The sequence below is a fragment of the Lutra lutra genome, chromosome 17 (assembly GCF_902655055.1).
Source record: "Lutra lutra chromosome 17, mLutLut1.2, whole genome shotgun sequence".
Classification (NCBI taxonomy): Eukaryota; Metazoa; Chordata; class Mammalia; order Carnivora; family Mustelidae; genus Lutra; species Lutra lutra.
The window spans coordinates 53,351,134-53,367,237 of NC_062294.1; the positions used below are offsets into that span (position 1 = coordinate 53,351,134).

General features: G+C 53.2%; 1 protein-coding gene across 1 annotated transcript in view; it reads left to right on the forward strand.

Moving 5' to 3' along the window:
- The window catches only part of MYBPC2 (myosin binding protein C2), a 24,724-nt gene extending 8,784 nt beyond the window's left edge, over positions 1 to 15,940 (forward strand). Inside the window, exons 10-28 of the mRNA XM_047711514.1 lie at positions 38 to 162; positions 263 to 368; positions 1,516 to 1,688; positions 4,218 to 4,383; positions 5,667 to 5,773; positions 6,120 to 6,149; positions 6,497 to 6,636; positions 7,691 to 7,850; positions 7,933 to 8,037; positions 8,487 to 8,675; positions 9,095 to 9,229; positions 10,676 to 10,843; positions 11,018 to 11,106; positions 11,222 to 11,417; positions 11,660 to 11,799; positions 12,531 to 12,690; positions 12,859 to 12,995; positions 14,292 to 14,478; positions 15,818 to 15,940. Coding sequence (XP_047567470.1) covers positions 38 to 162; positions 263 to 368; positions 1,516 to 1,688; positions 4,218 to 4,383; positions 5,667 to 5,773; positions 6,120 to 6,149; positions 6,497 to 6,636; positions 7,691 to 7,850; positions 7,933 to 8,037; positions 8,487 to 8,675; positions 9,095 to 9,229; positions 10,676 to 10,843; positions 11,018 to 11,106; positions 11,222 to 11,417; positions 11,660 to 11,799; positions 12,531 to 12,690; positions 12,859 to 12,995; positions 14,292 to 14,478; positions 15,818 to 15,828 — 2,524 coding nt within the window. The 3' untranslated portion in view covers positions 15,829 to 15,940. The remainder of the gene's footprint in view (positions 1 to 37; positions 163 to 262; positions 369 to 1,515; positions 1,689 to 4,217; positions 4,384 to 5,666; positions 5,774 to 6,119; positions 6,150 to 6,496; positions 6,637 to 7,690; positions 7,851 to 7,932; positions 8,038 to 8,486; positions 8,676 to 9,094; positions 9,230 to 10,675; positions 10,844 to 11,017; positions 11,107 to 11,221; positions 11,418 to 11,659; positions 11,800 to 12,530; positions 12,691 to 12,858; positions 12,996 to 14,291; positions 14,479 to 15,817) is intronic.
- Positions 15,941 to 16,104: the final 164 nt, after the last annotated feature.

A 16,104-nucleotide genomic window follows, 5' to 3' on the forward strand; every position in this document is an offset into this window, starting at 1 on the left:
CTCCAGGCTCTAGGCTAAGATAAAATTTTTGTACCAGGTACGTGTTTGAGAATGTTGGTAAGAAGCGAATTCTCACCATCAACAAGTGCACGCTGGCGGACGATGCCGCTTATGAGGTCGCTGTCAAAGATGAGAAGTGTTTCACCGAGCTCTTTGTCAAAGGTGAGGCTGAGATTTGGGCCTGAGCTTAGGGAGTGGAGCTCTGGGGTGGGGGTGGGGGTGTCCTGAAACTACTGACCTCCTGTCCCTCCATGTCTCACAGAACCTCCAGTCCTGATTGTCAAACCCCTCGAGGACCAGCAGGTATTTGTGGGTGACCGGGTGGAAATGTCAGTGGAGGTATCAGAAGATGGTGCCCAGGTCATGTGGTAAGTGACTCTTGAACCCTGAGCTCCATACAGGTGCCCACAACTTCTTTGCCTCAGCTCTGATCTTTGTGAGCCTCTTAGAGATTCTGAAACTTTACCCAGTAGTCACCAGGAGACCTCAGCTCAGCCTTTCTCTATAAATCCTGACCTGCAACCTATGATCTCTTTCTGGAACTTCTGACCTCTACCCATCTTATTTTCTTCCAGCTCCTTTTCCTGATCCTTGCTATTTCAGATTCATTTACTCATCCATTCAATCATCCATCCATCCTCTGGTCCATCCACTCATGTATCCATTCATCAGCCAATCCTTTATCCATCCATCCACTCCTCTATCCCATTGGTTCATCTGTCCATCCACCCATCCATCCATCCACCTATCCATCCCCTCGCACACTCACTCACCCACCCTTCTCCTCATCCATTCATCCATCCCACATCTATTCACCCACCCAACAAATATTTATTGAGCACCTATTATATGATGGCACTCTTCAATGTATTGGAGATATAATGGTGAGAAAATATACCAATATGTCACCCACCCTTTTGGAGTTAATAATCTGGTAAGCCTCTGGGGTGTATGTGTAGGAGGAGAGAGAGACATGTGTTAGTCAAGACATCACATGAATAAATACAAAAGTTCTATTTTGACAAGTGTTTCAGAAGAGCACTAACTGAAGCTATAATCACTTTTTAATAGGCAGAAGGGACTCAGGAGGTCAGGGAAGGCTTCCTTGAGGAGGTGACAATGGAGCTGAGGTTTGAATGATAAGGAGGTAGAAGAGAAGTGGGAAGGGAGGAGTTTCTCAGGCAGGGAAGTACCGTTTAGAGAGGCCACAATATTTGATGTCTCTCTGGGACCCCAGGACTCCCTCCATGCCCTGACATCTCCCAGTGACCTTTCATTCCAACTGGGACCTTGCGGCATCTCCCTGTGGACTGTGACTTCCTGTGACCCACTATCCCACCTGTGATCCAACTATTCAAGATGCTTCTGTCAACCTGACTCTCTCCTCCCTCCTGGGACTGCCCTTCTTACCCTGACCTCCGCTCAGGACTGTCTCTCTGGCCCTCCCCCTGTGATATCCAGACCCAGAGCTGTGTGGGTCCCTCACTTCTCTTCTTCACATTCCCCTTTGCCTAGGATGAAAGATGGGGTAGAACTGACACGGGAGGATTCCTATAAGGCTCGATACCGCTTCAAGAAGGATGGGAAGCATCACATTCTTATCTACTCAGATGTGACCCTGGAGGATGGGGGTCACTACCAGGTCATGACCAATGGAGGCCAGTGTGAGGCCGAGCTCATCGTGGAAGGTACGGGGCCTCCAGGTGGGGAGGGGTGTGCTGTGATATGTCAAGCTTCTCCTCACACCTCAAAATTGCTCAGGCCCTGGGGTGCCTGGATGGCTCAGCCAGAAGAACGTGTGACTTTTGATCTTGGAGTCATACGTTCGAGCCTCACGTTTAGGGTAGAGTGTTTACTTAAATAAAGAAAGAAACTTAAAAAAAAAATTGCTCAGGGGCGCCTGAGTGGCGTAGTCGGTTAAGGGTCCAGCTCTTGGTTTCAGCTCAGGTCATGATCTCAGGGTCCTGGGATCGAGCCCCATGTCAGGCTCTGCGCTCGGCATGGAGTCTGCTTGTCCCTCTCCCTCTGCTTCTCCCCCTCTGCCCCTCTCTCTCAAATAAATTAATAAATAAAATCTTTTTTTTTTAAAGATTTTATTTATTTATTCATTTGACAGACAGAGATCACAAGTAGGCAGAGAGGCAGGCAGAGAGAGAGGGAAGCAGTCTCCCTTCTGAGCAGAGAGCCCGATGTGGGGCTCGATCCCAGGATCCTGGGATCATGACTTGAGCCAAAGGCAGAAGCTTTAACCTACTGAGCCACCCAGGCGCCCCTAATAAATAAAATGTTAAACAAACAAACAAACATTGCTCAGGCCCTGAATCTTGCAGTTGTCCCTGACTCCTCTCTTGGCCTCCCCTGGCATTCAGTTCACCAGCGACTCCTGGCAGCTTCCCCCTCAGAAGATATCCGGGATCTGACCGCTCTTCCCCTCCTCTATTGCCCTCACTTGTCCCAGGCCTCCACCCCTCATGCCTGAACGACAGCACTGGTCAGTGGGTGCCCTGTTTCCATGGCCACCCCCCCCCACTCACATACACACCAGCCAGAGAGTGATCCTTGTAAAATGTAAGTCAGATGGTAGAAACTGAGCACACGGCCGTCTAGGGCCCAGGTCACTTTCCTGTTATGTAAGACGTCACCCTCTCCGCCAGGGGAAGCTGACTGAAAGCCACGTGGGACTCCATGCATTACATTTGCAAATGCTTGTGAGTGTGTAATTCCTTAAATATAAAAAAATGAACCAACCCCAAACTAAGGTATTTATGAGCCAAATCAATTATGGATGTGAATAAGAAGCCCTTAAAAATGGACAGTGTGACATGCACTGATATGTAAGGATTTCCAATATACCCTGTTGTCAGGTAAAAAAGCAAATATGTTACAATTTGCAAGGAGGGGAGGGGAGGAAGGAAGGAAAGGAAGAGAGGGAGGAGAGAAAACATATATACCTATTTGCTTTCATAGTGATCGACTAAACGGGTAGTGCCCGTTTGGAGAAGGGAGGATTGGAGGTGGGTAAGTAGGAGATAACCCCTTTACATCTAAATCCATTTCCTTGGGGCGCTTGGGTAGCTCAGTGGGTTAAAGCCTCTGCCTTTGGCTCGGGTCATGATCCCAGGGTCTGGGGATCGAGCCCCACATCGGGCTCTCTGCTCAGCAAGGAGCCTGTTTCCTCCTCTCTCTCTCTGCCTGCCTCTCTGCCTACTTGTGATCTCTGTCTGTCAAATAAATAAATAAATAAAATCTAAAAAAAAATCAATTTCCTTTATTTTTTTCCTTTTTTTTTTTTTTAAGATTTAATTATTTATTTGAGAGAGAAAGAGAGAGAGTACAGGCAGGGGGATGGGGAAAGGGAGAAGCAGACTCCCTGCTGAGCACAGGGTCCAACTTGGCGCCCGAGCCCTGGACACCGGGACCATGTCCTGAGCTGAAGGCAGATGCCTAATCAACTGAGCCACCCAGGGCCCCCACTGCCTTTATTTTTAAGGCATATAAATGCATTGTTTTGTTAAAAAAAAAAAATACGTCAGATCCCAGCCATCTTTACAACATTCTCTAGTGGCTCCTGCCTGGCTGGGAGTCCTCTTTGGGGCCCCCAAGGTCTGTGATCTGGCCCCGTCTGCCCCTGCCCAGCTCATCTCCTACCATGTCTGCCTCGCTCACTGCGCGCTGGTCTCCTTGCTGTTTCCCACACCAAGCCTGCTCTGCTGCACAGGGCTTTTGCACATGCTGTTCCTGTTACTTGGGGGACTCTTCCGCATTCTCGCACAGACTCTTCCCTGCCCTCCTTCAGGCTTCATCACTCCCTCTTGTTATACATTTCTTTCTTTCTTTTTAAGATTTTATTTATTTATTTCTCAGAGAGAGAGAGAGTGTGTGAACGCATAAGCAGGGGGAGTGGCAGGCAGAGGGAGAAGCAGGTTCCCCAATGAGCAAGGAGCCTGTTGTGGGACTCGATTCCAAGACCCTGGGATCATGCATGACCTGAGGCAAAGGCACATGGTTAATCTACTGAGCCACCCAGATGTCCTTGTTGTACGTTTCTGTGTTTCCCTGTTCACCGACCGTCTCCACATTAGAATATGAGCTCCACCAGGCCGGTGGATGTTTCTGGGCTGTTCACAGTTATATCTTCAGTGCCTGGAACAGCGCTTGTGAATATCTGTGGGCTGCCTGGAGTTCTCATGGCCTCGTATCCTTCTCTCCCTGCCCAGAGAAACAGCTGGAGGTCCTGCAGGACATCGCAGATCTGACAGTGAAGGCCTCGGAGCAGGCCGTGTTTAAGTGTGAGGTGTCTGATGAGAAGGTGACAGGCAAGTGGTACAAGAATGGGGTCGAGGTGCGGCCGAGCAAGAGGATCACCATCTCCCACGTGGGGAGGTGCGGAGTAGACGGTGGAAGTGGCGGAGAGGGGAGGGGTGTGTGGGGGTGGCGTGTATATCAGTTGGCTATCGCTGCAGAACAACCATCCCTCTACTTAGTGGTTTAAGGGGAAGGGAGCCACAGGCTGCAGGGTCTTACCCCAAGGGGCACAGATACAGGGAGGGGAGAACCTGTGGCCGTGTCTGCCAACAGTCTCCTACAAAGTGGGGGAGACGTCTAGCTGGGGAAACAAAGGGACTGGAATTCAACAGGTGGCACAGGGACATCCAGGAGAAGCACCTGGTGACCTGTGGGATGTGGAGAGCCACTGTGAGGCGTGTGCCCCTGTAGGGTGGTGAATTGCATTTCCTGACCACAGCTCTTGGCAGAACGCAGGCTTTCTCCAGGTTCTGTGTCAGGAACCCTGCCTGCCAGGAGTAACTCTGAGAATGAATTATAATGCTTATGGGGCATTTATTACATGCTGGGAGAGTTTTACTTCTTTTTTTTTTTTTTTTAGATTTTATTTATTTATTGGACAGATAGAGATCACAAGCAGGCAGAGAGGCAGGCAGAGAGAGAGAGGAGGAAGCAGGCTCCCTGCTGAGCAGAGAGCCCGATGCGGGGCTCGATCCCAGGACCCTGGGATCATGACCTGAACCGAAGGCAGAGGCTTTAACCCAGTGAGCCACCAGGTGCCCCAAGAGTTTTACTTCTTCACAACAACCCTGCTGTAGACTGCTCATGATTCCTCTTTTATGGATGAAGAAACTGAACGCACAGGGGGCTTAGCTAACTTGCCCAAGGTCACACAGCTAATAAGTGGCAAAGATGAGATTTGAACTCAGATGATAGCATTTCGAAACCCAGAATAAAAATGGTAGGCCTGGGGGAATGGCGCCTGGCAGGCTCAGTTGGTGAAGCATCCACCTTTGCCTTTGGCTCAGGTCCTGATCTCTGGGTCCTGGGATCGAGCCCCACCTTGGACTCTGAACTCAGTGGGGAGCCTGCTTCTCCCTCTGCCTTGCCCCTAGCCCCGCTCGTGCTTGCTCTCTCTCAAATTAAAAAAAAAAAAAAATGGTGGGCAAGGGGACTTAGAGTGCATTGAGAGGGTGTTTCTCTGGGAGGCTGGCTGGCTCTTTTGGAAAGATGTGTGATTCTCGATCTCTGCATTATGATTTCGAGCCCCACATTGGGTGCAGAGATTACTTAAATGAATAAACTTTTTTAAAAAGGTGTTTCTCCATGGTGATCCATGGGGTGACCCACCTGATTCCTGCCTTGTCCCCACAACACCTTAGGTTCCACAAGCTGGTGATCGATGACGTCCGCCCTGAAGATGAGGGAGACTACACATTTGTGCCCGATGGCTATGCCCTGTCCCTCTCAGCCAAGCTCAACTTCCTGGGTGAGGGTGCCCCTCTGTGTTCCCCAGGGGCCAGAGCACCCACCTTCCCAGACCCCAGAGCTCAGACCCCTCCTTCACGATTAGGTTTCCCTAGTGTGTATTAGGGGTGACAGCAGGCAGCGTCTGATCTTGTGGGAGGAGTCAGATGAAAACATGGAGGGAGAGAGCACTATATATTCTGACGAGTGTCCACCTGGGGGGAGGGACAGTCATGGGCCTGGACCCATGCCCAGCCCCCCAGGTCCCTGGGTGATGCCAGACCTTCCCCTCAGCCTCTGGGGTGGGAGGGTGGGATTAGGGGTCCACTGGATTTAGAGCTAACAGAGCCATCTTCTTTGTCCTCCAGAAATCAAGGTGGAGTATGTGCCCAAGCAAGGTAAGGACCAGGGGCTGCTGTGCTAACCTGAGGGTCTGGACTCCGGGGTCTGAGGGAGGAGGGGCTGAGGGGTCTGGACTCCGGGGTCTGAGGGAGGAGGGGCTGAGGGCCTGGATTCCTGGGTCTGAGGGAGGAGGGGGTTGAGGGTCTGGACTCCTGGGTCTGAGGGAGAAGGGGGCTGGGGGTCCTGACTCCTGGGTCTGATGGAAGAGGGGCTGGGGGCAGGACCCCAGGATTTCTATGGCTATTGGAGCCCAGCTCTTGGGGAACCCAGCTTGCCTTGGTGGGGATCAGGATGACCCAGCTGCCCACTCCGAAGCTCCCCAGTATCTCTTTTTTGCCACTAGAGCCACCAAAGATCCACCTGGACTGCTCAGGGAAGACCTCAGAGAATTCAATTGTGGTTGTGGCTGGAAACAAGCTGAGGCTCGATGTGACCATCACCGGGGAGCCTCGTCCCGTCGCCACCTGGCTGAAGGGAGATGAGGTATGGCAGGCTCCCCCCAACCCCGTGCCCTGACTTCTTCTCCCTCTCAGCTCTGCTGGGCAACCTGGGGCAACTGAGCTTCAGGTTCATTGTAAAATGAGAATGATGGTCCTTCAGAGGATTGAAGACTGGAGATTGTATTTGTCTATCACATGGTACTGGCCTGCCACATGGTAGGTGCTCCCTCCCTCCCTCCATCCATTCCTTCCTCCCTCCCTCCCTCCATCCATCCCTCCATCCACCATCCATTAATCAGTCAGCCAACAAATCCAGCTATCCATCAACTCAACCATCCACCCATCTTTCCATTCATAAACTTATCGCTTATTTAATTCATCTGGCCATCTTCTCATCCAGTAATTAATCCATTTGTCCATTTATCCATCAGTCAGTCCAAGGTCCCATCCATCCAACAAATATTTTTATTTTGTATGTTCCAGGCACTGGACAGTTCAAGTTTTCTTCCATCGTCTAGTCTTCAGAGTCCTAGTCTGTAAAATCGATAGACTTGACTCAACCTTCATTCATTCCTTCAGTCAACAAACACAGCCCCTGAGTCTTCCTCTCTGTGGGGCTCTGTGCATAGCACTGGGGATACCACCACGAGGAGGGAGGTGGAGGGAGGCGGACACGTGCCCAAGCAGTCACAGTCTGGGGTGACCAGGCTGAGATAAAGGGGGAGTACTGGAAACTGAGACTTCAGGGGGTAGGGCCATCACTTTCAGCTGGGGGCTTCCAAGATGGCTTCCCAGAAGAGGCGACTTCTAGGCGAGTCCTAAAGGATGAGTAAGAGCGAGCAAATAGAAGAGTGGCTGAGGGGATCGCATGCCACATTTTTGGGATTTTAATTCAGGGTGGTGTTTGGAGGATGAGGAGGGCAGCAGGGAAGAATGGTGAGGCTGGGTGTAAATGCAACGAGTCCTCTTGCTCTGGGTCCAAGGCCGTGTGTGTTGTGTGGTGATGAGGAGCCGTTGGAGGACTCTGAGCGGTCAGTGCAGAGGTGGGTCTGGGCTTGGGGAGAGATGGAACAAGGTCACCCCGTGGCTGTGTCCAGGTGTTCGCAGCCACCGAAGGCAGGGTCCACATCGAGAATCTGACAGACATCAGCAGCTTTGTGATCGAGAGTGCCGATCGAGCGGATGAGGGCCGCTACACCATCAAGGTCACCAACCCCGTGGGCGAGGATGTGGCCTCCATCTTCGTGCGGGTTGTGGGTGAGCAGAGGGAGCTGAGGGAGTGAGCCAGGGTGGCTCCCTGAGGCCCTGAGGGACCCGCTGATCATCCTGTCTCCCACAGATGTCCCAGACCCCCCGGAGGCTGTGCGAGTCACCTCTGTTGGAGAGGATTGGGCCATTCTTGTCTGGGAGCCACCCAAGTACGATGGGGGGCAGCCAGTCACTGGTGAGTGCCTGTATATCGGAGTCCCCATGACCTCTGACCTCTCTTACTCCCCCTTCCCTGCCACCCCAACGATCGCTTGGCCTCTGAGAGTTCTTAGCATCCTTGGTGATCTCCCTCTGAGATCGGTTTTCCATCTTGCATGTCTTGCAATTCCTTTGGTCTTCCCTCTCATTCTTTGCTTCCCAGCAACCTGGGGACCTTCACTTATAGCATAGGGTTTTCTATGATCCCTGACTCCTGATTCATGACTCGTGACTGTTCCTGAGCCCCAGCCCCATGACTGGTGACTACTGACTGCTCTGTGACCCCGAGACCAACCCAAGATTCATGTCCTCAGACATCTCTGGGGTCATGTGACCTTTTGATGTGCCTTTCACTGCTACAACTGACCTGCGACCCCATAGTCTCCCCATGGGCATCACTCCTCTCTGTTGGGCGGGGGCGTCCAGGTTACCTACTGGAGCGGAAGAAGAAGGGCTCTCAGCGCTGGATGAAACTGAACTTTGAGGTCTTTACGGAGACGACCTATGAGTCCACCAAGATGATCGAGGGCGTCCTCTATGAGATGCGGGTCTTCGCGGTCAATGCCATTGGTGTTTCCCAGCCCAGCATGAACACCAAGCCCTTCATGCCTATTGGTAATGCTCCTCTGCACCCTCCCCAAACCCCTGTCCATCTCCAACCCCTGCCCTACCTGTTGCTGATCTCTGACCCTACACGTGGCCTTTGAACCTCCAGCCCTAACCAACCTCCCGACCTCTTACTGACCCAGTACATTAGTCACCAATCTCTATGATCCTAGACTCTGTGCCTTTGTCCAGATCCCTCATAGACCTCTGACCTACCAGACCAACACTTCTCCCTCCTGGAGACCTCACCATCCCTTGATATACGTTGTGGTTTTAATGACTCATGATGACATGTCCTGGCTCGTGGACCTCTGGCCCACCATACTGCTCCCTTTCCTGATCAATGACTCCAACTCTGATTCCTGCCCCTCCCCGTGACCACCGACCCCTCATTTGCTTCCACCTTCCTTTTCCCTGGATTCTTACAGCACCCACGAGTGAACCCTTGCACCTGACAGTGGAAGACGTGACAGACACGACCACCACTCTCAAGTGGAGGCCTCCAGATAGGATTGGGGCAGGCGGCATCGATGGGTACCTGGTGGAGTACTGCCTGGAGGGCTGTGAGTGGCCCCGTCAGGTCTGGGGGTGGGGGCGCGGTGTATCACACAGAGCCCTGCTGCAGGTCCAATTCAGGGGACTGCAAAGAGGGCAGTGCAAGGAGAGCTCTTTGATGGGGTGGGCTGGCCTAGCCCTGTGTCTGTACTTGCTTGAATCCCTGAATGGGATGGCTCAAGCCAGGCCCCCATTGACCAGCTTGTCCTCTCTCCCTCCCTTCCTCTCTCTCATCCTCCATCCTCCTTTCCCTGTACCCATCTTCCATACAGTAATACTTTTCCATCCATCTATCCATCATCCCTGTAATTATTGACTACCTATATTCCTTCTTTCTCTCATCCATCCCTCCCTCCATTTTTCCATCCGTCCTTCCTTCCTTCCTGTCTTCCTTCCTTCCCTTCTTCCTGCATTCTTCCATCCATCTGCCCACCATTGGTCATCCATCCAACCATCTGTCTATCCATCTGAAAATCTTTTGGATTAACAAACTATCCATCCATCTTGTAATATGTTTTCCATCCATATATTTATCTCTTCACCACCATTTTTCTTCCCTCTTCCCTCCCTCCTTTCCACCCTCCTTTCCTTCTTTCCATTCATCCATTTCCCTATATGACCACCATCTACTGGTCATGACATCTGTCTACTGTCTCTCCATCTTTCTGTGTATCCATCCACCCATCCACCCATCTTTCCACATATCCAACTCTCCATTCTCCACTGAACAAACACGTACTGAGTGCTGGACTCCATACCAGGCTCGGTGCCATGACTGTGGGGGTACCTGCAACACGGTCATCTCACTGGGAAGACAGGCGTGATCATCTCAACACCGTACCCCAGGCCTTAAAGTCAGACAGACGTGAGTTCCCATCCTGCCCTACACTTTCCTTCATCTAAAAATGGGCGAAGACAGTTGCCTCCCTGACAGGGTACAGTGATGACTGCATCTGGTAATGCATGTAAATAATGGATGGTTGGACTCTAATCAGCTTCTTCCCTCTTTCTCTTTCCAGCTCTCTTTACCCCATTCTTGCCCTTGCCTATCCCACTTCCATCTGCGCCAGGCCACTATGATGTTTTAGGACCTAGTCTCATTAGAGTTCGCCCTGGTGGTGATTGGTCTGACCCACATTGTTCACCAACCTATGGCAATAAACCTAAGCTAGAAAGCAAGGGGGCAGGAAATCCGAGAAGTTGTCTCTAACCAGCTCCTAAACCCCCATTCTCTACTCCTCTGAACTTTGATTTCCCCATCTCTAAAATGGGGATAACATAGGACAGAGGCAGAGATCAGCGAGCTAACACGTGTGCCACCCTTCGAATCTGGTCATAGTAAGTGCTTAGCAAATATCAGCTGCCCCTGTTCACTGCAGTCAGCCCAAGGAACGGGAAGGGACAACCAGCTGAGGTACTTCTAGAAGGTTCCCAGCATGGCTTCTCTTTTGTAGCCGAGGACTGGGTCCCAGCTAACACGGAGCCCATAGAGCGCTGTGGCTTCACCATCAAGAATCTCCCCACGGGAGCAAAAATCTTGTTTCGGGTAGTGGCAGTCAACATTGCGGGGCGCAGCGAGCCCGCCTCCCTGTTCCAGCCTGTCACCATCCGGGAGATTGTGCGTAAGTGACTCTGAGCCCGCTCTCCCAAAGACCAAGTTGCTGTCATCCGGCCTGCTCTTGCCATGTCATCATTAGGGCCTCCCCCAAGAACGTCATCACCACAGTCTCTCTGTCCCTCCCTCGAGTGTCCCCCAGCCCAGCACTGAGCCCCCGTTCCTGTGTCGGTGCCCTCAGAGCAACCCAAGATCCGGCTCCCGCGCCATCTCCGCCAGACTTACATCCTCAAAGTGGGGGAACACATCAACCTCGTCATCCCCTTCCAGGTGCGCCGAGCTGGGGTTGGGCTTAGGGGTCAGGCCCAAGGGTGAGGCCCAGGGCAGGGCCCAGGGCGAGACCCGGGCTGACCTCTCGACCTCCCTTCCCTCTGCCCCCACCCAGGGAAAGCCCCGGCCCCAGGTGGTGTGGACGAAGGGCGGGGCGCCCCTGGACCCCAACCGTGTGCACGTGCGCACCAGCGACTTCGATACCGTCTTCTTCGTGCGCCAGGCGGCACGCTCGGACTCGGGAGAGTACGAGTTGACCGTGCAGATTGAGAACATGAAGGACACGGCCACCATCCGTATCCGGGTCGTGGGTGCGCAGGCAGCTGGGGCAGTGGGGAGGCATTGTGACCCAGGAGATGGGACGTGAAGAGATTGGGATGGAAACAAGGACGTGAGGCTGGCTGGGATGGGGCCAAAGGGTGAGGAAGCGGGAGTGGGGAAAGGCCTAAGCCTGATCAGAATCCTGGGACCAGGTGAGGGGGCTTAGGTGGGGAGAGATGCAGGGAGGAGGTAAGGGGTTTGCGTCTGACAACCGCCCCCCCCACCACTCCAGAAAAGGCAGGACCAGCAGAGAACGTGATGGTGAAGGAGGTGTGGGGTACTAACGCACTGGTGGAGTGGCAGCCCCCCAAAGATAATGGGAACAGTGAGATCACGGGCTATTTTGTCCAGAAAGCCGACAAGAAAACCATGGTGAGAGACCCGAAGGGCCGGGGTGGGGTGGGGTGGTGATATCTGCAGAGCAGATGCCATTGTCTCCGGGTCACTGCTGGGAAAGGGAAACCCACCTTGGAGAGAGTGGGAGCACGGGCTGGGGCTGGGACGGAAGCCTTTTGGGCACAAGGTGGGTTTTCTTTTCCTTTTTCTTTTTTTTTAAACTAAGGTAAAATTCACATAAAATTAAGCATTAACAATTTTAAAGCTTTTAGTCTGTTCCCACTATTGTGTCACCAACACAACTAGTTCCAAGACATTGTCATCTCCCCAAAAGGACACGTCACACCCACTAAGCATCGCCCTCCCCCGCAGCCGCAGGCAGCCACTAATCTGCTTCCTATGTGTATGGATTTGCCTTCTCTGGACTTTTCATATAAATAGGAACTCGCGATATGCAGCTTCCTTTGCTCAGAAAGTTTTCCTGGTCCCCCCAAATTGCGACGTGGATTGGGGTTTCAGTCCTTTCCATGGCTGAGTGAGTGCGCCTGGTTTGGACCTACCATGTTTTGCTTCTCCGTTTAGCCGCTGACGGGCACGTGGGCTGTTCCCATCTCTTGGGCCATTGTGAACAGTGCTGCTGGGAACCGCAAGCTGTCTTAGCGGGGTGCACGCTTTGGTGTGCTTTGCTCACGCCCTGGGCCTTCCTGTGTCCATGTTCCTATGTCTGATTCTCCCGACCCCTCCCTGTCTGCCCCCCACTGTCCCAGGAGTGGTTCACCGTCTACGAGCACAGCCGGCACACCTCCTGTACGGTGCCTGACCTCATTGTGGGCAACGAGTACTATTTCCGCGTTTTCAGTGAGAACATCTGTGGGCTCAGCGACTCCCCCGGTGTCTCCAAGAACACGGCCCGGATCCTGAAAACAGGTCCGGCCACCTCACTTGGTGGAGTCCAGTCTCCTCTCTTGGCTGGGATTCTACCCTGACTCCTTTCCCAGCCCCCATACTCAAAGCTGATGGCACCCGGTGACGGGAGAGAGGCAGTCAGGGGCCAGTCCAGATGGGCACCTGACAGGTGCATCTCCCTTTCCCCAGGTATCACCTACAAGCCGCCTGAGTACAAGGAGCATGACTTCCGAACACCTCCCAAGTTCCTGACACCTCTACCAGACCGGGTGGTCGTGGCTGGTTACACTGCTGCCCTCAACTGCGCGGTCAGAGGCCACCCAAAGGTGCTGTGTGTGTGTGTGTGCATGTGTGTGCGTGGATGTGTGTGTGTGACCCTAGAGGGACATCTTCACCCATACTACCTCCTTCCCCCTGACTTCTCTCTCCTCTGTTCATGGGATTTACTCACTTTTAACCCACTTCCTGCCTCTCCCCACTTCAAGCAGAGCCCAAGTCTCATAATTACACTCCAGCTTCCCTCGGAAACAGAAAACTTTGGCAGGAGCTGGGGGGAGGTCTGGACCTCCAGGGCTCCCAGGCAGCTTCTGTCCTGTCCAGTTTCCCAGCTGCTGTTGGGAATGTGGACACTTGCAACCTTGAGTTCCAGTGACTCACCTGGACCAGGGGCTGGCAAGAGAGGGCTCTCTTTTCTGCGTGTCACCAGGATCTCTAAATCAAATGTTATTGGGATGCGGCTGTGCACGCTTCAGAGCCTGAAATAATGACTACCTGGCCTTTACAGATGAAGTTTGCTGGCCTCTGGTCAAGTTTTTGGCTTCAGCCCCTGTAGGCCCCCCGTGGATTCATTAGTTCTCCTCCTCCATCGACGTCCACCCACTTTGTTCGCTAACTGTAACTCCTTCATTCATTCCGTTCATTTACTCGCCTGCCAAGCCATTCGTTTCCTCAGCTCATTTGTTCTCCCCGTTTGCGCTCTTACGTCACTCACACATGTGGTCTGTTCATACGCTCAGCTCACGTTTTCAGAGGCTGTGTGTGCTGGTGAGCTGGATGTTCGGGGATACTGACATGAATCTGAAGTCATGCACATGACTGCGACGCTACGAAGGGTGGGCTGCGTGTCGGAGCCCTGAGGGTAGTTGTGAGTGGACAGTGGGCGTTCCTACCGCAGCCCAGGCGCCTGAGAGGACATGTGAGCAGAGCCCTGAAAGATAAGCCGGTGCTCATTAGGGGGAGAGAGGAGGGAAGAGCAGTACTGGAAGAGGGAACAGCCAGTGCGCCAAGGTCCTGGGGTGGGATCAAGCGAGACCATCTCCGCACCTTATTGGCTGTCATTAAGAACACAGCTGGTGTGGATGGAGCAGAGGGAGGGAGCGACAGCAGAAGAGTAATGGGGCCAAATTGCATAGGGTTCTGTGGGCCACAACAGAGAGTGAGCTCTTCCCCTCACGAAGAGGATACTGAGAGTCAGAGAGGAGAAATGACTAGTTCAGGGTCATCAATCAAAATCAGGTGGCAGGACAGCCAAGGATTGCCTCCAGATCTGCCTTCCAAAGCCCACTTTGCCATCACCCGCGGACCTTCCCTAAGCTGGCCTCTTCTCCCACTCCACTCAACAGCCGAAGGTGGTCTGGATGAAGAACCAAATGGAAATCCGTGAAGACCCCAAATTCCTGATAACCAACTACCAGGGAATCCTGACGCTCAGCATCCGCCGCCCGTCTCCCTTTGACGCGGGGACCTACTCCTGCAGGGCTGTCAACGAGCTGGGGGAGGCGCTGGCCGAGTGCAAGCTGGAAGTCCGAGGTGAGCGCCCTGCCGGGCTGCCCCTCGCCCCTTCACCCCTGCTCCCACATAGGGACCTGGAGGCCCTGGGCCAAGCCGTATGGAGGGCAGAGCCGTCATCCTGGTGCCCCTAGGTGTGTAACGGGGAAGCCGGATTCAGACCCCTCCAAGAATGATGCAGGGTGACATGTGCACAGGGCACTGTAGGGGTGGGGCTGGGGAGCACCTGATCCGGCAGTGGCAGTCATCTGAGGAAGTTTTCGAGAAGGAGTTGAAGGACAGATAAGAGGTGAATGAGATGGAGAAGGGCTGGCAGGTGATCACCAAGGCTCTGCTGCGCCTGGACTATGTGGGGAGAGGTGCAGGCATCCAGCAAAATGCCTCTTCTCCCCAAGCTCTGTCCGTCCCATCCCCTCCTCTCTACCTCCCCCCACCAGCCCCAGCCCTGATCACTTCTTCTCTGGAATTCTTGCCTGGCCTTCCTGCCTCCCATCTTTCCTTCCAGCCCATCCTCCACAGGGCCCCAGGGGATTCTCTATCTGGGGCTGACTTGCCCCTCCCCTGCCCGTGGCCCTCCCCAGGTTCCCCAGCAGCTCTGAAGCCTCTCAGCCTGGTGTCCATGGTCCTGCGCCCTCTCCCATGTGCCCCGCTCTGGCCTCATGTACCCCGTTTTCCTCAACACTGTTCCAGCCACACCAAGCTATTGGCAGTTGGACAAACTGGTTGTGGTTTCTCTTGTCCCTAGGACTTTGCACATGCCATTCCCTCTACCTGGAATGCTTTTCCTCACCTCCTCTGCCTTGGGCTCTTGCCCATCAAACATCTGCCAGTCCAGGCTCACTGGAGTAGCCGCTACCCAAGTCCCTCAGATGTGACTGATATAAATACAGGCTTCCAGGGTCCCTCCCCAGTTGTGACTCCCCCTGGCCCTGATGACTGCCCAGATGTGAACACACCCAGACAGATGTGAACATAGACTCTTAACAAGCGAGACCATCTCTGCACCTTATTGGCTGTCATTAAGAACACTGCTCTTCCAGGCTGAGCCAATTTGTAATGTTTTGCTATCCCCTTTATTAATTATTGAATCAGCTTGGAAATATCCCTACTTTGGGATTCCAGTGACAGCTTGTCACTGGCAGCTTAGAAATCCCTGATCAGAACATCCCAGTCTGGGATTCAAAGCCACAGGTACTGTCCGCACCAGGACAGTGGTTTCACTGCCCCACAGAGATGTGAAGGACCCACTTGCTCCCCCTGCTGGCCCTGCAAATCCAGGGGCAAAGGAGCCTGGGGGTGGGGCACAGGGACTTGGGAAGCCCGCCCCACCTTACCCACTCTTTTCTCTTTTCCCCTGCAGTGCCACAGTGAGACTGTCTTCCACCTGCCAAAGTAATTGGCTGCTGGGTCCTAACCTGGATCTCCCTGAACATTGCTGTTTCCCTTTCCAGAGTTACCACTAAGATAATAGTCTTGTCTACAACCTGTGTGTGTCTGTCCTTCTTGAATCTCTAGCTCCACTGCCTTCTTCCTGTAGGGAGTTAGTCACCTGGGTGTGGGTGATGGGGACAGCAGGTTGGAATGGTAACCATGATAAGACAGCCCTGATGAAACAGACCACGTTGAGGCTGCCATCTTGGAATGGCT